General features: G+C 49.0%; 1 protein-coding gene across 1 annotated transcript in view; it reads right to left on the bottom strand.

Annotated features, from left to right (window-relative positions):
- BBS2 (Bardet-Biedl syndrome 2) overlaps nt 1–21461 on the bottom strand; it is a 75683-nt gene that overhangs the window by 11110 nt on the left and 43112 nt on the right. Inside the window, exons 11-13 of the mRNA XM_089661435.1 lie at nt 6113–6257; nt 3273–3444; nt 1223–1352 (exon numbers count right to left, since the gene is read on the bottom strand). Of these exons, the coding sequence (XP_089517561.1) occupies nt 1223–1352; nt 3273–3444; nt 6113–6257 (447 nt within the window). The remainder of the gene's footprint in view (nt 1–1222; nt 1353–3272; nt 3445–6112; nt 6258–21461) is intronic.

Here is a 21461-nt window from a genome sequence, read left to right as displayed (position 1 = left end):
ATAAGGGGGGATATGATCTTCATGTATAATACATAAGGGGGGGGATATGATCTCCATGTATAATACATAAGGGGGGATATGATCTTCATGTATAATACATAAGGGGGGATATGATCACCATGTATAATACATAAGGGGGGATATGATCTCCATGTATAATACATAAGGGGGGATATGATCTCCATGTATAATACATAAGGGGGGGATATGATCTCCATGTATAATACATAAGGGGGGATATGATCTCCATGTATAATACATAAGGGGGGATATGATCACCATGTATAATACATAAGGGGGGATATGATCTCCATGTATAATACATAAGGGGGGGATATGATATCCATGTATAATACATAAGGGGGGATATGATATCCATGTATAATACATAAGGGGGATATTATCTCCATGTATAATACATACGGGGGGGATATGATCTCCATGTATAATACATAAGGGGGGATATGATCTCCATGTATAATACATAAGGGGGGGATATGACCTCCATATATAATACATAAGGGGGGATATGATCACCATGTATAATACATAATAGGGGATATGATCACCATGTATAATACATAAGGGGGGATATGATCTCCATGTATAATACATAAGGGGGGATATGATCTCCATGTATAATACATAAGGGGGGATATGATCACCATGTATAATACATAAGGGGGGATATGATCTCCATGTATAAATACATCCGTGGTTCATATAGTGAACTCCGTGTAGAGCTATTCACCTTGAGGTCATCACAGAGGACAAGGAGGCACTCTTTACATCTGGAGGAAATGAGATTTAATCTCCAAATACGGAAAGGTTTCTTCACAGTGAGAGCTGTGAAAATGTGGAATAGACTCCCTCAAGAGTTAGTTCTGGCCAGCTCAGTGGATTGCTTTAAAAAAGTCCTGGATTCTTTCCTAGATACACAGAATATAACTGGATACTAACATTTATAGGTAAAGTTGATCCTGGTAATATCCGATTGCCTCTCGGGGGATCAGGAAGGAATTTTTTCCCTGCAGGAGCAAATTGGATAATGCTTTTCTGGGTTTTCTTTTACTTCCTCTGGATCAACTGTGGGTATAGGATTATAACTTTTTCTTTTTAATGGTTGAACTGGATGGACTTTTGTCTTTTTTCAGCCTGACTATGTAACACCACTCTGTAATTCTAACAAATATCTAGAATAAAGTGTCTGTAGAAAACTCACCCTCTGCAACCGTTCATTGATGCTGAAGGTCACATGACTAGATGGCTCTGGTGAAGAGGCGGGGCTACTGAGCACATACATTGAAAACCGAGGAAGCTGCCTGGTTAGTTCAAACACGTGGAACTGTACACTGTCAGTGAGTAAACAAAATGCTTCAATATTTCAGTCAATCAGAAAACCAACTATAAAAAGATATACATTGACCTTTACACTTCACCTTGGGTTTTTTTTGTATATGAAATCTTTCTTTTATCATTTTTTTTTTCCTGTTTATCTCCCTTCCTCTGCTCTACCTTTACCTATAGCAATCCTTAAACCTTGTAGAATGGCCTTTTCCTTTTAACAGAGCTTTGCTGAGATTCTTGCTGCAGGTACAGATAAGCTTTAACCCCTTGCCTACCAGGCACTTTTACCCTCTTCCTGCCCAGGCCAATTTTCAGCTTTCAGCGCTGTCACACTTTGAATGACAATTGCGTGGTCATGCAACACTGTACCCAGAGAAAATTTTTAGCATTTTTTTGAGACAGATAGAGCTTTCTTTTGGTGGTATTTAATCACCTCTGGGTTTTTTATTCTTTGCTAAACAAACTAAAACAGACTTACAATTTTGAAATAAAAAGTTTTTTTGTAGTTCCTGTTATAAAATTTTGTAAATAAGTAATTTTCTCCTTCACTGATGTGCGCTAATGAGGCTGCAGTGATGGGCAATGATAGGCTGCAATGATAGGTGGCACTGATAGGCGGGACTGATGGGCATTGACAGGCATCACTGGTGGCACCGATAGGCGGCACTAATTGGAACTGTTAGGCGGCACTGATGGTCACTGATAGGTGGCACTGACTGGCACTGATAGGCAGCTCTGATGGGCACTGATATGTGGCATTAATGTGCACTGATGGGCACTGGCATGTGGCACTGACAGGTGGCAATTATGGGCACTGACAGGTGGAAATTATGGTGCTACTGATAATCAGGGCACTGATCAGTGTACATGTCCCCTCTGAGGAATGCCACTTACCGGCTCTCCTCACTCGCTGTCAGCGTGAGGAGAGGACTGCTGATAATCGGCATTTCCTATGTACATGCGATCAGCTGTGATTGGACACAGCTGATCCCATGATAGAGCCTATGTCATCAGCTCTTTACTGCGATCGGTGATCCACTGTGTCCCAGGGACATAGTGCACCACAGATCGCCACGTTGCGGCAGTATATATGATGTACTCCCATAACAAGAGAACCGCCGCCTTCCCATCATTCCCTTACATGGCAGGCGGGAGGCGTTAAGGACCTTCAGTATTACCTTGCTGAAGTTAGAAATATAAGACAATAATAATCTTGGGTCGCTTGACCACAATGACTAAGGCTGCCTACAGACATTAGATCATGGTTGGCTGTGCATGCACAACCTAGCTGTCAAACAGCTTTCTGATATCTATGGCCAGCTTCAGAAAGTCCATGCTCCAGAATCTCTGACCTGTGCGGTCTAGTGAAACTATTCATATTAATGTTGGTTATGCAATCTTCTTACTTAAAGTGGTTGTAAACTTTGGACATGAAATGTTAGCAAAGCATATCCCTCTATAGTGTGTGTATGTCTCAATCCAGAGTGTGTCATTGCGGTCTTCTGCCTCGTTCCTCCGCTATAAGCAAATTTCCTGATACCAAGAGAAAAATGGTTACAGGGGAGGGACCTCCAGCTCTGTTCTGTGTGAAGGGGAGGGGGGGGTGTCCCTTCCCTCCAATCAGCTATCAGAGCTCTCCTGATGCTTTACAGAGCTGAGCGATCCCCTGTAAATTCTGCACTTGGAATGGATGTAGTGGAAAGATGGCTGAAGATAGACAGGTAAAACTTACGTAGGAGGATTTGTTTCACCTATGTGCATTACCTGAGGCCAGTCACTTCACTGGATATATGTGAGGGTTTACAACCACTTTAATATTGGTTTGTATGGATATTAATCTTTCTTAGTTTCTACTAAACTTTTTTTTTTTATTTTAGAGTATATATTTCTATACAGTACCTTAATCACCTAATTTATGCTCATACCTGCTTTTGTAACCAACAAATGCCTTAATGTGCAGATCCACAGGCACATCTTTAGGAGGGCAGATAGGGACCCGAATGCGGCCGGTGAGATTCTGGACACTGGGATGCACAACATGGCTTTCACCTTCAAATATACCTTCAGCAAAGATGAGTACTGCACGGATAATCGTATCTAAAAGAAACATATCCTATTAGAATATCACATACAATAAGGGGAAGGAAACCGAAAATTAGTGGTGCTGTCTACTGCTATCAGATTTTTGCCCTTGGAAAATAAAAGCTACGATATGATCAGTTGCTCTGAGCAAACAATCTTTGAGGATTTTTGAAGTTGTGAGTTGAACACAAGCTAACAAAAGTCCGCATGACATGTCTACTAATGATGCTGTATGTGTTCAGAATGTGATTTGTACCTGAATGTACTGGATAAAGCAAGTCAATAAGCCAAAGTGCAAAGGTGCAGCAACCTATTATCATCAGTCCTCAGTAAGGGATCTCTGACTGGTAGCTATGGATTACTATAATCTGAAATACAACTTTGTTCTTGCCGCTGATTAACCGATTTAACCTAAAAATGTCAGGCTAAGCATTGATATGTTTTTGGATGGGCAAGGGCTGATGTATAAAATTACAGAGTGTATCAGAAATATGGTGTATGAGAAGCAGAACACATGAACACACACACACTAAAAAAGAAATCTTAAAAAAATATATATATTTTCCATCTTGTACCCCCAGATTCAAAACAGGAAAGCACAAATAAGTACTGCATACCTTACTTATTAATTAATGCATTCTGTTTTATGTGGAGTCTGAAAAGGACTTATTTTTTTCCCACAAACACACAAAAGCAAACTAGGAAACAATGTTTGAAAATAATTGCTTCTTTCTGGCACCTCGACCAAACAGCCCATTTTTGTTCAAGTATCACCGTATTGTACTCCTTAACCTCCCTAGCAGTCTGATTATGTCCATATTTCTGTGCTCAAAGCGGTACATTTTTTTGCAAGGAAATATGTATTTTTTTTATTGTAGGCCTGTCATTTTTAGGAATAACTCACTGAAATCTGTCCGAACAAGAGTCTAGTAAACATCCCCGGTATGTTACAATTTGAAACACGAAATCATAAATTATAATTTAATAAATAATCATAAAAATAATAATATAATAATAAATTTAATCCAATAATATAATCACACCAAAAACACTGAAATTTGAAATATAGCGCCAAGTTCGCACATCACTGAGCAAAGTCGCTCAGTATCTGATGACGAATTTCCCCACAAATCATAATCACTCAATTCTGCAAGTGGTTCTGATTTACTATCGCTGTTCTCTAGCTGGTCTAAAACCGCTTTTGACCTAAAGGGACGCTTTTTAGATGCCATGGACGTTTCTCAGTTTCCAGGCAGAAAGAACAGTAAAATGCAGGCAGGGCGCAGGACAAAGCACTCGGGACAAAATGTATGTGAAATGGTTTTATACAGTAATATTATACTATGTGATTTTAGTGTATTTAGTGAATGTCACTTTTTGTCATTTTCAAATTTCCCGCCGTTTCGTCCCCGTACGTCCCGACGTCGCAGAGAATGGAACCCAGAAGACAGATGCTGGCATCTGCCGGAGGACATTGCCGGGGACACGGCAGGAGGGACATCGCAGGAGTGCAGGACAAAGTAAGTGCAGAACAGATCCCGGAGCAACGCTGCAAGGTATTCCCGAGTGTAGCTCGGGGTTACCGCTTGTGGTACTGAAACTTTACCCCGAGCTACACTCGGGAATACCGCCAGGGAGGCTACAAACAACCACACCATCTTTTTCCAGAGCAGCCTGTATTTCTTTGTCACTTTTGTGCTGTCATTTCAGCGTGGTACTGTTTATATATTATTTATTTGCTCACTATAGCGCCGTTTCAGGGCACTTCACCTATAAATGACTGTTGTGCCTATTCACTTACAGTCACCAGCTATTTAATTCATGTATTTATTCATTTATTTTATGACACTATAGCATTGAGTTATTGATTATCATATTTCTTTATGAGCGTTGCACTTTCCTTTATCACTTTGAAGATATAGCGGACTATCCTTCTTGTGCGAGCTGCTGCTTTTGCACACACTATCTACTTATTTTTCTATAGCTATTGCGTGGCTGGTTGCGGTAGCCGGGTTTGGTATCAGTTTTCTATAGGTTTTGTTATGTTAATTGGCCCTGCTAGGCTGCTGACTTCTTCTTAAGTTATTTTCTGTTGTTTTACTGTTTTTCTATGTGTTGTTGTACGCATAGGTAAAATTCAACAAAAATATTATAACAAAAAAAACCAAACAAAACATCTAGCCCGTGTTTATTATGATTAGATTGACATTTCGTAAAATAATCCTGGTCAAATACATAATCTAATCATCCCATATATCTGCTGTTAAGATCTAGATTTGTAGGCATACGTCATCTTTGTTTAAAAAATTTTAAGGATTTAATTCAGATGTAGGGAGTTGGTGTTTTATTTTTATTTTTTTAATAAAAAAAACTTGACTTTATTACAGGTGTACCTCATTACTCTACATTGCTATTCAATATTTTATTATTTATTTCTTTATTACAGGCACTTATATAGCAATTAACCTACCAGCATGTCTTTGGAGTGTGGGAGGAAACTGGAGTACCCAGTGCAAACCCATGCAGGCACAGGGAGAACATCCAGGCAGGTGGTACTGTGGTTGGTATTCAAACCAACGACCCTAGTACTGCCAGGCGGAATTGCTAACCATTTAGCCACTGTGCTGCCCACAATGATTATTAGGCCCATTTTGACCCCATGGGACCAGGTACCATTCCTCACCATTAGATGTTGATATGCTCAGCTCCACATGGGCAGCCTGAGTCTCTGATCCCAGAGTGACAGACAGGGCAGTCTGCAGCTGTGTGTTTGCTGGAATCACTCCCATTTGGCCATCAGGCTCACTTGATTGTGCCCTTGAATCTGCCTGTTACAAGGAAAACAAAATTGAATACTATATGGTTGGTATATGCAACGATGTAAAAAAGAGGCATGGTATCTGTATATACATAAAAAAGAGCTTCTCAAAGCAATATACACATCTAAAATACAACCATATTACTATTTTATAAAAAAAAAAAACCCAGTGACCCTTATTTACTAACGGAGTTAGGCATACTCACTGTCAAAGTTAATTTCCATCTATCTTGAATATGGTGACAAAATCCAAAATTAGCAATCATGTGCAAGGAAAGTTTAAAAAAACAGGATTTTTGCTTTCACATGAATGGACACTTAAAGACATCATCACTTCACCTCATTCACTAAGCTAAGAGAAATTTCCTTTACAAAGATAAAATGTAGTTAGTTTAGTGAATGAGGTTATATTGTGCTGACTACAATCATCCAATAAGTTGTGAGCGCAAATCTTGTTTTTTTTTAACTTTCCTTACACCTGATTGGGTATATTTTGCAAAGTAAACTTTCACTTTGTTTCACCTCAACTCTTTTAGGGCCTGTTCACACTAGAACGCAGTGCAGCAGACTTGCGTACCCATGGGGATTCCTGCACTGCATTCCATTCACGCTGTCCTTGCATTCGGCAGCAGATGTCAGTGCAAAGTTAATGAAATCCCAAACGCAGGTCAGAGTGCATTTGCCCGAACCGGATTGCATGGTACAAAAGTAACATGCAATCTAGTTGCTGTGCGTTTCAAAAAAGTACTACTTTTGTTGCCGTGCGGTGTGATTTTAGCCCATTCAAAATGAAGGGGGCTGAAACTGCACTACACAGAACTGCATGTGAATCGCACAGGAACCGCAAAGCATTCCTATGCGATTCACATGCTGTTCCTAGTGTGACTGGGCCCTTAATCTCCCTACATGTACACCTAAAACTAGTTTAATTGGGCCACTTGTGAGAAGCTTTTAGGGTTCATGTACACTGCAGGTGATAAACTGACAATCAGGAGCTGTTCAGCATTTTTTTCAGCAGCCCCTGAACTCTCCCTAATGTTTTCCTATGTCTCCATGTACACATCGTCGTTTACAGTCATTTACAGGCAGTTGAGTTTACAGTCGTTTTTTATTGAAAGCACCAAACTTGCGTTCAGAAGTAGACTTTACCAGCGTTTCAAACACTTGTAAACGCAGTTAACCGCATTTATAATCGTTTGCATTTAGAAGCGTTTAACTGTTCCATGTCAAGATGCTGTCCAGAGCCTTTTTTCATCATCAGAAAGCATTTTCCATGTATTCAAATGGACCCGGTACACCAGCGCAGTCAGTTCCAGGTTTTGCGTGAAGGAAAAAATGGTAGAACGTGCCGCATTATGCTCATGATGGGATCCATAGTGAATACAACCAGAAAAGACAGGTCATCTCAACACATACTGCTCTCTCTGCTTCTGCTCTCTCTATTTCTATCAAAATGTCTGAAATAATAAATTTTTTACTGTTTTTCAGTGCATTCTGGGCATTTTGGAAGGTCTCCTGAAGTTATCTTTTAAAAACGCTTCTAAATGCAAACGGTCAAATGCGGTATGCAAACGCAGCTAAACTGACATTTTTTTAGCCTACGTTTTCCAGCAGTCAGTTTCCATCATTCAGAAGAGTTTTCCAAACGCCCCGTGTACATGAGCCCTTAGGCTACATGCACACTAGCTCCTAGAAGCTGTTATTAGCATTTGTTTTTCTGCTCCTAGAAACTTAATAGTGTCATCCTATGTATCCATGCACACTACTTTAGGCTATTAGCACTTTTTGAGCTTCAGCGTTAGAGATGAGCGAAGAAATGAAAAATTCGATTCGACTGATTCGGCGAATTCGTGGACAATATTCGATTCGAGTCGAATAAATTCGCTGTGAATTTAACTTAAAAAAGGGTGTTTCTAGGCTTCAGAGAGACTTAATATTAGTGCAGAACACTGTACCTTTAATTTAAATGCCCTTGGAGTCTGCTGGGGAAGAGAAATAATACTGTCTGTCAGTATGACATGCAGATGAGTGCCGTCGATCTTAGAATCACTGCACACTTCACTCCTTTGGCCAGTCACGGGGCCAAAACCAGTGTTTGGAGCCACAGTGTGGCGGTGGAGGCAGCAGCAATGGGAGGCCATACAGCAACCTATGACAAAATGGAAACCAGCAGGAGCGTGAGGAGACCTGAAAGTGGCACATGGCAGAGTGGGAGCAATGGGAGGCGGTACAGGGACCCAGGTCACACTATGGGCCCAGCAGCAGCGTGACCAGGCGGTACGGGGGCCCATGGCCGATATGGGGCTTGGTGGCACCTATGGAAGGCCTGTAATCTGCCAGCAACCTATGACAAAATGGACAACCGCAGGAGTGTGAGGAGATTTCAAAGTGGCACATGGCAGAGTGGAAGCAATGGAAGGCCGTACAGGGACCCAGGTCACACTGTGGGACCAGCATCAGCGTGAACAGGCGGTACGGGGGCCCATGGCCGATTTGACCTCATTCATCCCATAGTCCTGCCGACTCACGAATAGCGTGGCCTCCTCAAAGGGCCTGAGCAAGCGCAGGTGTCACACATGAGCTGCCAATGGCTGACATCTAAGTTACACAGGGAGTACCTTTATCCGCTTTTAACATCAGGAAATCTGTGATGGCCTTTAGCTGTTCGTAAAGGCGGTCTAACATATGTAGGGTTGAATTCCACCTTGTTGCAACGTCACAGCATGAGGAGTCGGTACGGGGGCCCATGGCAGATTACATGTCTGGCAGCAGCTATGTGAGGCCCGTAATCTGCCTGCACCCTATGTCAAAAAATTTAACACACCAGCAGTGTGAAGAGACCTGAAAGTGGCACATGGCAGCAGAGTGTGGCGATGGAGACAGCAGCAATGGGAGGCCGTACAGGGACCCATGAGAGACTCTAGACTTGGCAGCAGCATGAGGAGGCGGTATATAGGGGCCCATGGCAGATTAGGGGCCTGGCAGCAGCTATGTGAGGCCCGTAATCTGCCTGCACCCTATGTCAAAAAATTTAACACACCAGCAGTGTGAAGAGACCTGAAAGTGGCACATGGCAGCAGAGTGTGGCGATGGAGACAGCAGCAATGGGAGGCCATACAGGGACCCATGACAGACTCTGGACTTGGCAGCAGCATGAGGAGGCGGTATATAGGGGCCCATGGCAGATTAGGGGCCTGGCAGCAGCTATGTGAGGCCCGTAATCTGCCTGCACCCTATGTCAAAAAATTTAACACACCAGCAGTGTGAAGAGACCTGAAAGTGGCACATGGCAGCAGAGTGTGGCGATGGAGACAGCAGCAATGGGAGGCCGTACAGGGACCCATGAGAGACTCTAGACTTGGCAGCAGCATGAGGAGGCGGTATATAGGGGCCCATGGCAGATTAGGGGCCTGGCAGCAGCTATGTGAGGCCCGTAATCTGCCTGCACCCTATGTCAAAAAATTTAACACACCAGCAGTGTGAAGAGACCTGAAAGTGGCACATGGCAGCAGAGTGTGGCGATGGAGACAGCAGCAATGGGAGGCCATACAGGGACCCATGACAGACTCTGGACTTGGCAGCAGCATGAGGAGGCGGTATATAGGGGCCCATGGCAGATTAGGGGCCTGGCAGCAGCTATGTGAGGCCCGTAATCTGCCTGCACCCTATGTCAAAAAATTTAACACACCAGCAGTGTGAAGAGACCTGAAAGTGGCACATGGCAGCAGAGTGTGGCGATGGAGACAGCAGCAATGGGAGGCCGTACAGGGACCCATGAGAGACTCTAGACTTGGCAGCAGCATGAGGAGGCGGTATATAGGGGCCCATGGCAGATTAGGGGCCTGGCAGCAGCTATGTGAGGCCCGTAATCTGCCTGCACCCTATGTCAAAAAATTTAACACACCAGCAGTGTGTGAGGAGACCTGAAAGTGGCACATGGCAGAGTGTGGCGATGGAGACAGCAGCAATGGGAGGCCGTACAGGGACCCATGAGAGACTCTGGACCTGGCAGCAGCATGAGGAAGCGGTATATAGGGGCCTATGGCAGATTAGGGGCCTGGCAGCAGCTATAGGAGGCCCATAATCTGCCAGCACCCTATGTCAAAAAATTCTACACACCAGCAGTGTGTGAGGAGACCTGAAAGTGGCACATGGCAGAGTGTGGCGATGGAGACAGCAGCAATGGGAGGCCGTACAGGGACCCATGAGAGACTCTGGACCTGGCAGCAGCATGAGGAGGCGGTATATAGGGGCCTATGGCAGATTAGGGGCCTGGCAGCAGCTATAGGAGGCCCATAATCTGCCAGCACCCTATGTCAAAAAATTCTACACACCAGCAGTGTGAGGAGACCTGAAAGTGGCACATGGCAGCAGAGTGTGGCGATGGAGACAGCAGCAATGGGAGGCCGTACAGGGACCCATGACAGACTCTAGACTTGGCAGCAGCATGAGGAGGCGGTATATAGGGGCCCATGGCAGATTAGGGGCCTGGCAGCAGCTATGTGAGGCCCGTAATCTGCCTGCACCCTATGTCAAAAAATTTAACACACCAGCAGTGTGAAGAGACCTGAAAGTGGCACATGGCAGCAGAGTGTGGCGATGGAGACAGCAGCAATGGGAGGCCATACAGGGACCCATGACAGACTCTGGACTTGGCAGCAGCATGAGGAGGCGGTATATAGGGGCCCATGGCAGATTAGGGGCCTGGCAGCAGCTATGTGAGGCCCGTAATCTGCCTGCACCCTATGTCAAAAAATTTAACACACCAGCAGTGTGAAGAGACCTGAAAGTGGCACATGGCAGCAGAGTGTGGCGATGGAGACAGCAGCAATGGGAGGCCGTACAGGGACCCATGAGAGACTCTAGACTTGGCAGCAGCATGAGGAGGCGGTATATAGGGGCCCATGGCAGATTAGGGGCCTGGCAGCAGCTATGTGAGGCCCGTAATCTGCCTGCACCCTATGTCAAAAAATTTAACACACCAGCAGTGTGAAGAGACCTGAAAGTGGCACATGGCAGCAGAGTGTGGCGATGGAGACAGCAGCAATGGGAGGCCATACAGGGACCCATGACAGACTCTGGACTTGGCAGCAGCATGAGGAGGCGGTATATAGGGGCCCATGGCAGATTAGGGGCCTGGCAGCAGCTATGTGAGGCCCGTAATCTGCCTGCACCCTATGTCAAAAAATTTAACACACCAGCAGTGTGAAGAGACCTGAAAGTGGCACATGGCAGCAGAGTGTGGCGATGGAGACAGCAGCAATGGGAGGCCGTACAGGGACCCATGAGAGACTCTAGACTTGGCAGCAGCATGAGGAGGCGGTATATAGGGGCCCATGGCAGATTAGGGGCCTGGCAGCAGCTATGTGAGGCCCGTAATCTGCCTGCACCCTATGTCAAAAAATTTAACACACCAGCAGTGTGAAGAGACCTGAAAGTGGCACATGGCAGCAGAGTGTGGCGATGGAGACAGCAGCAATGGGAGGCCGTACAGGGACCCATGAGAGACTCTAGACTTGGCAGCAGCATGAGGAGGCGGTATATAGGGGCGCATGGCAGATTAGGGGCCTGGCAGCAGCTATGTGAGGCCCGTAATCTGCCTGCACCCTATGTCAAAAAATTTAACACACCAGCAGTGTGAAGAGACCTGAAAGTGGCACATGGCAGCAGAGTGTGGCGATGGAGACAGCAGCAATGGGAGGCCATACAGGGACCCATGACAGACTCTGGACTTGGCAGCAGCATGAGGAGGCGGTATATAGGGGCCCATGGCAGATTAGGGGCCTGGCAGCAGCTATGTGAGGCCCGTAATCTGCCTGCACCCTATGTCAAAAAATTTAACACACCAGCAGTGTGAAGAGACCTGAAAGTGGCACATGGCAGCAGAGTGTGGCGATGGAGACAGCAGCAATGGGAGGCCGTACAGGGACCCATGAGAGACTCTAGACTTGGCAGCAGCATGAGGAGGCGGTATATAGGGGCCCATGGCAGATTAGGGGCCTGGCAGCAGCTATGTGAGGCCCGTAATCTGCCTGCACCCTATGTCAAAAAATTTAACACACCAGCAGTGTGTGAGGAGACCTGAAAGTGGCACATGGCAGAGTGTGGCGATGGAGACAGCAGCAATGGGAGGCCGTACAGGGACCCATGAGAGACTCTGGACCTGGCAGCAGCATGAGGAAGCGGTATATAGGGGCCTATGGCAGATTAGGGGCCTGGCAGCAGCTATAGGAGGCCCATAATCTGCCAGCACCCTATGTCAAAAAATTCTACACACCAGCAGTGTGTGAGGAGACCTGAAAGTGGCACATGGCAGAGTGTGGCGATGGAGACAGCAGCAATGGGAGGCCGTACAGGGACCCATGAGAGACTCTGGACCTGGCAGCAGCATGAGGAAGCGGTATATAGGGGCCTATGGCAGATTAGGGGCCTGGCAGCAGCTATAGGAGGCCCATAATCTGCCAGCACCCTATGTCAAAAAATTCTACACACCAGCAGTGTGTGAGGAGACCTGAAAGTGGCACATGGCAGAGTGTGGCGATGGAGACAGCAGCAATGGGAGGCCGTACAGGGACCCATGAGAGACTCTGGACCTGGCAGCAGCATGAGGAGGCGGTATATAGGGGCCTATGGCAGATTAGGGGCCTGGCAGCAGCTATAGGAGGCCCATAATCTGCCAGCACCCTATGTCAAAAAATTCTACACACCAGCAGTGTGAGGAGACCTGAAAGTGGCACATGGCAGCAGAGTGTGGCGATGGAGACAGCAGCAATGGGAGGCCGTACAGGGACCCATGACAGACTCTAGACTTGGCAGCAGCATGAGGAGGCGGTATATAGGGGCCCATGGCAGATTAGGGGCCTGGCAGCAGCTATGTGAGGCCCGTAATCTGCCTGCACCCTATGTCAAAAAATTTAACACACCAGCAGTGTGAAGAGACCTGAAAGTGGCACATGGCAGCAGAGTGTGGCGATGGAGACAGCAGCAATGGGAGGCCGTACAGGGACCCATGACAGACTCTAGACTTGGCAGCAGCATGAGGAGGCGGTATATAGGGGCCCATGGCAGATTAGGGGCCTGGCAGCAGCTATGTGAGGCCCGTAATCTGCCTGCACCCTATGTCAAAAAATTTAACACACCAGCAGTGTGAAGAGACCTGAAAGTGGCACATGGCAGCAGAGTGTGGCGATGGAGACAGCAGCAATGGGAGGCCGTACAGGGACCCATGAGAGACTCTAGACTTGGCAGCAGCATGAGGAGGCGGTATATAGGGGCCCATGGCAGATTAGGGGCCTGGCAGCAGCTATAGGAGGCACATAATCTGCCAGCACCCTATGTCAAAAAATTCTACACACCAGCAGTGTGAGGAGACCTGAAAGTGGCACATGGCAGCAGAGTGTGGCGATGGAGACAGCAGCAATGGGAGGCCGTACAGGGACCCATGAGAGACTCTAGACTTGGCAGCAGCATGAGGAGGCGGTATATAGGGGCCCATGGCAGATTAGGGGCCTGGCAGCAGCTATGTGAGGCCCGTAATCTGCCTGCACCCTATGTCAAAAAATTTAACACACCAGCAGTGTGAAGAGACCTGAAAGTGGCACATGGCAGCAGAGTGTGGCGATGGAGACAGCAGCAATGGGAGGCCGTACAGGGACCCATGACAGACTCTAGACTTGGCAGCAGCATGAGGAGGCGGTATATAGGGGCCCATGGCAGATTAGGGGCCTGGCAGCAGCTATGTGAGGCCCGTAATCTGCCTGCACCCTATGTCAAAAAATTTAACACACCAGCAGTGTGAAGAGACCTGAAAGTGGCACATGGCAGCAGAGTGTGGCGATGGAGACAGCAGCAATGGGAGGCCGTACAGGGACCCATGAGAGACTCTAGACTTGGCAGCAGCATGAGGAGGCGGTATATAGGGGCCCATGGCAGATTAGGGGCCTGGCAGCAGCTATAGGAGGCACATAATCTGCCAGCACCCTATGTCAAAAAATTCTACACACCAGCAGTGTGAGGAGACCTGAAAGTGGCACATGGCAGCAGAGTGTGGCGATGGAGACAGCAGCAATGGGAGGCCGTACAGGGACCCATGAGAGACTCTAGACTTGGCAGCAGCATGAGGAGGCGGTATATAGGGGCCCATGGCAGATTAGGGGCCTGGCAGCAGCTATGTGAGGCCCGTAATCTGCCTGCACCCTATGTCAAAAAATTTAACACACCAGCAGTGTGAAGAGACCTGAAAGTGGCACATGGCAGCAGAGTGTGGCGATGGAGACAGCAGCAATGGGAGGCCGTACAGGGACCCATGAGAGACTCTGGACTTGGCAGCAGCATGAGGAGGCGGTATATAGGGGCCCATGGCAGATTAGGGGCCTGGCAGCAGCTATGTGAGGCCCGTAATCTGCCTGCACCCTATGTCAAAAAATTTAACACACCAGCAGTGTGAAGAGACCTGAAAGTGGCACATGGCAGCAGAGTGTGGCGATGGAGACAGCAGCAATGGGAGGCCGTACAGGGACCCATGAGAGACTCTGGACTTGGCAGCAGCATGAGGAGGCGGTATATAGGGGCCCATGGCAGATTAGGGGCCTGGCAGCAGCTATGTGAGGCCCGTTATCTTGCAGCACCCTATGTCAAAAAATTAAACACACCAGCAGTGTGAAGAGACCTGAAAGTGGCACATGGCAGCAGAGTGTGGCGATGGAGACAGCAGCAATGGGAGGCCGTACAGGGACCCATGAGAGACTCTAGACTTGGCAGCAGCATGAGGAGGCGGTATATAGGGGCCCATGGCAGATTAGGGGCCTGGCAGCAGCTATGTGAGGCCCGTAATCTGCCTGCACCCTATGTCAAAAAATTTAACACACCAGCAGTGTGAAGAGACCTGAAAGTGGCACATGGCAGCAGAGTGTGGCGATGGAGACAGCAGCAATGGGAGGCCGTACAGGGACCCATGAGAGACTCTAGACTTGGCAGCAGCATGAGGAGGCGGTATATAGGGGCCCATGGCAGATTAGGGGCCTGGCAGCAGCTATGTGAGGCCCGTAATCTGCCTGCACCCTATGTCAAAAAATTTAACACACCAGCAGTGTGAAGAGACCTGAAAGTGGCACATGGCAGCAGAGTGTGGCGATGGAGACAGCAGCAATGGGAGGCCGTACAGGGACCCATGAGAGACTCTGGACTTGGCAGCAGCATGAGGAGGCGGTATATAGGGGCCCATGGCAGATTAGGGGCCTGGCAGCAGCTATGTGAGGCCCGTAATCTGCCTGCACCCTATGTCAAAAAATTTAACACACCAGCAGTGTGAAGAGACCTGAAAGTGGCACATGGCAGCAGAGTGTGGCGATGGAGACAGCAGCAATGGGAGGCCATACAGGGACCCATGACAGACTCTGGACTTGGCAGCAGCATGAGGAGGCGGTATATAGGGGCCCATGGCAGATTAGGGGCCTGGCAGCAGCTATGTGAGGCCCGTAATCTGCCTGCACCCTATGTCAAAAAATTTAACACACCAGCAGTGTGAAGAGACCTGAAAGTGGCACATGGCAGCAGAGTGTGGCGATGGAGACAGCAGCAATGGGAGGCCGTACAGGGACCCATGAGAGACTCTAGACTTGGCAGCAGCATGAGGAGGCGGTATATAGGGGCCCATGGCAGATTAGGGGCCTGGCAGCAGCTATGTGAGGCCCGTAATCTGCCTGCACCCTATGTCAAAAAATTTAACACACCAGCAGTGTGAAGAGACCTGAAAGTGGCACATGGCAGCAGAGTGTGGCGATGGAGACAGCAGCAATGGGAGGCCGTACAGGGACCCATGAGAGACTCTAGACTTGGCAGCAGCATGAGGAGGCGGTATATAGGGGCCCATGGCAGATTAGGGGCCTGGCAGCAGCTATGTGAGGCCCGTAATCTGCCTGCACCCTATGTCAAAAAATTTAACACACCAGCAGTGTGAAGAGACCTGAAAGTGGCACATGGCAGCAGAGTGTGGCGATGGAGACAGCAGCAATGGGAGGCCATACAGGGACCCATGACAGACTCTGGACTTGGCAGCAGCATGAGGAGGCGGTATATAGGGGCCCATGGCAGATTAGGGGCCTGGCAGCAGCTATGTGAGGCCCGTAATCTGCCTGCACCCTATGTCAAAAAATTTAACACACCAGCAGTGTGAAGAGACCTGAAAGTGGCACATGGCAGCAGAGTGTGGCGATGGAGACAGCAGCAATGGGAGGCCGTACAGGGACCCATGAGAGACTCTAGACTTGGCAGCAGCATGAGGAGGCGGTATATAGGGGCCCATGGCAGATTAGGGGCCTGGCAGCAGCTATGTGAGGCCCGTAATCTGCCTGCACCCTATGTCAAAAAATTTAACACACCAGCAGTGTGAAGAGACCTGAAAGTGGCACATGGCAGCAGAGTGTGGCGATGGAGACAGCAGCAATGGGAGGCCGTACAGGGACCCATGAGAGACTCTAGACTTGGCAGCAGCATGAGGAGGCGGTATATAGGGGCCCATGGCAGATTAGGGGCCTGGCAGCAGCTATGTGAGGCCCGTAATCTGCCTGCACCCTATGTCAAAAAATTTAACACACCAGCAGTGTGAAGAGACCTGAAAGTGGCACATGGCAGCAGAGTGTGGCGATGGAGACAGCAGCAATGGGAGGCCGTACAGGGACCCATGAGAGACTCTAGACTTGGCAGCAGCATGAGGAGGCGGTTTATAGGGGCCCATGGCAGATTAGGGGCCTGGCAGCAGCTATGTGAGGCCCGTAATCTGCCTGCACCCTATGTCAAAAAATTAAACACACCAGCAGTGTGAAGAGACCTGAAAGTGGCACATGGCAGCAGAGTGTGGCGATGGAGACAGCAGCAATGGGAGGCCGTACAGGGACCCATGAGAGACTCTGGACCTAGCAGCAGCATGAGGAGGCGGTATATAGGGGCCTATGGCAGATTAGGGGCCTGGCAGCAGCTATGTGAGGCCCGTAATCTGCCAGCACCCTATGTCAAAAAATTAAACACACCAGCAGTGTGAGGAGACCTGAAAGTGGCACATGTTTGAGGCATGATTCATGGCGGATTTAGTCAGTTGTGTCAGGAACTGGTGGTTTGAAATCCAGACTAATCCACGCCTGATTCATTTTCACAAACGTGAGTCTCTCCACACTTTGGGTGGACAGTCGTGTCCTCCGCGGAGTTACAATACCTCCTGCCGCACTAAACACGCGCTCCGATGCCACGCTACTGGCCGGGCATGACAGCCTTTCAAGGGCAAATTCAGCTAGTTGGGGCCAAAGGTCAAGTTTCGTTGCCCAGTAGTCAAGGGGATTGTCTACCTCGGTTGGCAGGGTGCTGTCCAAGTAGGCCCAAGCCTGTTGTTTGAGCTCCTGCTCCAGGTCCACCTGATGCTGCTGCTGCTGCTGCGGCTGGTTAGTAGTTTCCTCACTGCGCTGGTGAAGAAAGCTACTCATCATCGACTGCAGACTGAGGCAGCCACTGCTGGTGGAGCTGCCACTGCTCCTACCACCCCACGCCTCCCCTGCTGCCATGCCAGCGGAACGCGAGCGCACAGGGCCCACAGTGTCTGAGGATGGACGTTGGCGCACAAAGGCAGAGACCAACTGACTACATAGGTGGTTTTTATAGTACGTAATTTTGGCCTCCCTCTCAGCAGGTGTGAAAAAGGCCACCATTTTGGACCGGTAGCGAGGGTCCAACAAGGTGGACAGCCAAAAGTCATCCCTCTGTCTGATGGTTATTATTCGGCTGTCGCTACGCAAGCAACCGAGCATGCTATGGGCCATTTGTGCCAAGGAATGCGAGGGACTCCCTGCCTCCATCTCCACAGCATACTGCCACGGTGCGTCTGGGTCCTCTGTCTCCTCCTCCTCCTCCTCTACCAGATGCTCCTGCTCCTCCACTCCTGTCCGCTGAGTGGAAAAACCACCCATTTCACTCAATAATTCCTGAGCACAAATGTCCTCCTCTACCTCCTCCTCTTCTTCCTGTCCTGCCCCCACAGGGGTCATGTGGCGTTGAGATCTGTGCGCCACGTCTACCGCACCCTGACCAGCCATTGTTAACAGCATTTGTTCCAGGACGTGCAACAGAGGAATGACGTCGTTCATCCCATAGTCCTGCCGACTCACGAATAGCGTGGCCTCCTCAAAGGGCCTGAGCAAGCGGCAGGTGTCACGCATGAGCTGCCAATGGCTGACATCTAAGTTACACAGGGGAGTACCTTTATCCGCTTGTAACATCAGGAAATCGGTGATGGCCTTTCGCTGCTCGTAAAGGCGGTCTAACATGTGTAGGGTTGAATTCCACCTTGTTGCAACGTCGCAGATCAGGCGATGCTGTGGAATTCCGTTCTGCCGCTGCAGCTCAATGAGGGTGTTCTTTGCGGTGTAGGAATGGCTGAAATGCATGCACAGTTTACGTGACATTTTAAGGATGTCTTGCAGTGGGATGGTGGATTTTAGGAACCGCTTGACAACCAGATTGAACACGTGAGCCATGCATGGCGCATGGCACAACCTTCCTTGACGCAGAGCAGACACCATGTTCTTTCCGTTGTCAGTCAACATGGTTCCGATTTTTAGTTTGCGCGGAGACAGCCATCTGTCGATTTCTCTGTTCATTACACTCAGCAGTTCCTCCCCTGTGTGACTACGTTCGCCAAGGCATACCAGGTGCAGCACAGCGTGACACCGTTGCGCCCTGCACATGTGATATGCCGGTCGGGTAATGGGACTTGGCACGGGGGTGGCGGCTGAGGACACGGCGGAAAAAGAGGTGGTAGAGGCGGACATGCTTGCTGGACCAAGGACGTGCAAACGTGGAGGCAAAAGCGTCGTGACCTGTCCAAGTTGCTGGTGCGGCTGTGCCGGCACCACGTTCACCCAGTGGGCCGTAAATGACATGTACTGTCCCTGACCGTAGTTACAGCTCCACACGTCGGCGCTGCCGTGCACTTTGGCAGAGACCGACATGCTCAAAGACTGGCCCACCATCTCTTCTACATGTGAATGCAGGGCTGGCACTGCCTTTTGGGCAAAGAAATGACGGCTTGGCACTCTCCACCGCGGCGCGGCACAAGCCATCATTTCTCGGAAAGGTGCTGAGTCCACCAGTTGGAAAGGGAGGGACTGCAGCACCAGCAACTTGGACAGGAGGACGTTCAGCTTTTGCACCGTCGGGTGCGTGCTCGCAAACTGTTGTCTCTTGGATACGGATTCCAAGAAAGACTGTTGACGGAATCCGAGAAGAGGAGTAGCAGGAGAAGGAGCATCTGAACGAGCGGAAGATGCCAATGAGCGACAACTCCCCTCAGCAGAGGTGTTGGAGCCTTGACTGGCTGATAGAGGGCGATTGACGACGTCGGGTGACGGAGCAAGTAACGGAGCGGGTGATGGAGCGGGGGCTGGGGCAGGCAGAACCGCCGTATGTTTATCACGGTTTTCCCAGGCCACCGAATGGTGACGCTGCATATGCTGACGCAACGCTGTAGTCCCAACATGGGCCCCCTGGCCACGCTTGCATTTCTGGCCACATAGTCGACATACGGCTACGTTTACTTCCTCGGGCGGCTTGAGGAAAAATTGCCACACCACCGAGTAGGAAACTTTGCCCCCGCTACTCTTCACTGGCTGACTGCTACTTCCTCCGTGCGCAACGGCACCACTACTGGCCGTGGTGGTAGGCTGCAGTGGAGCTGGTGCTCTACTCCGTGGACGTTTGGCTCCACTGACACTGATGCGACCCTGCTGCTGTCTCCTGGGCAACCCACCGACTGTTTTGCTCGCTGCCAAGCTGCCACCCTCTTCTCCTGATGATGCGGAAGAAATTGCCTGATGACGACGAGGCTGCCAAGTGCGATCAACCTCCTCATCATCAAGTAGGGTCTCCGCCTCACTACTAGCCCCCTCGGCTGCGTCTGGGTCAGGAGACAGACCTGTCTCTAGACCGGCTACCGAGCCACTCTCCTCGCCAGTACTTGTTCGCTTGGCTGCTGAAAAGGCCGATGTCTCCCCCCGTTCCTGACCGCCCTCTGTTAGCTCTTCCTCACTGTACAGTGGGGCTGAGCCCACAGCATGCGATACTTCGCTTGGTGAGGGAACAGCAAAGGACAGGGGCAGGTAGAGGACACGTGATTTCAGTGGGCTTGGTCCCGGGCCATGCCAACTAACGGTTGTGTCTGACGTACCCACCGACCGTTGGCTGTAGGTGTCAGAGGTGACCTGGGAAGAGGAAGACGACCGAGCCAACCAATCAATGACGGCAGGGTTGTCGGTGGAGACACGACCGCTGGATGACACCGGGAGCACTGGCCTCTGGCTGCGAATACTGCTGCCTCGACCCCTTCCTCTGCTGCCACGTCTGCTCGCTCCTAAAACATTGCCTCCTCTGCCACTCCTCTGCATGTTGTCTGACATACTATTTAATTCAACGATTAGGTGTCCCTGAGTAACAATTCTCTGGCACTCAGTAACAATTCTGTCTGTCCCTGAGTATGAATTCTGTGGCCCTGAGTAACAATTATGTGTCTGTGCGAGTAACAATTCTGTGTCTGTGCGAGTAACAATTCTGTGTCTGTGCAAGTAACAATTTTGTGTCTGTGCGAGTAACAATTCTCTGGCACTCAGTAACAATTCTGTCTGTCCCTGAGTAACAATTCTCTGGCACTCAGTAACAATTCTGTCTGTCCCTGAGTAACAATTCTCTGGCACTCAGTAACAATTCTGTCTATCCCTGAGTATGAATTCTGTGGCCCTGAGTAACAATTCTGTGTCTGTGCGAGTAACAATTCTGTGTCTGTGCAAGTAACAATTTTGTGTCTGTGCGAGTAACAATTCTCTGGCACTCAGTAACAATTCTGTCTGTCCCTGAGTAACAATTCTCTGGCACTCAGTAACAATTCTGTCTGTCCCTGAGTAACAATTCTCTGGCACTCAGTAACAATTCTGTCTATCCCTGAGTATGAATTCTGTGGCCCTGAGTAACAATTCTGTGTCTGTGCGAGTAACAATTCTGTGTCTGTGCAAGTAACAATTTTGTGTCTGTGCGAGTAACAATTCTCTGGCACTCAGTAACAATTCTGTCTGTCCCTGAGTAACAATTCTCTGGCACTCAGTAACAATTCTGTCTGTCCCTGAGTAACAATTCTCTGGCACTCAGTAACAATTCTGTCTGTCCCTGAGTAACAATTCTC

Source organism: Staurois parvus, unplaced genomic scaffold, assembly GCF_062004578.1.
Source record: "Staurois parvus isolate SC_StPar_1 unplaced genomic scaffold, SC_StPar_1.0 ptg001336l, whole genome shotgun sequence".
Lineage (NCBI taxonomy): Eukaryota > Metazoa > Chordata > Amphibia > Anura > Ranidae > Staurois > Staurois parvus.
Note: the sequence above shows the minus strand (reverse complement) of the source record. Positions and strands in the feature narration are given on the sequence as shown.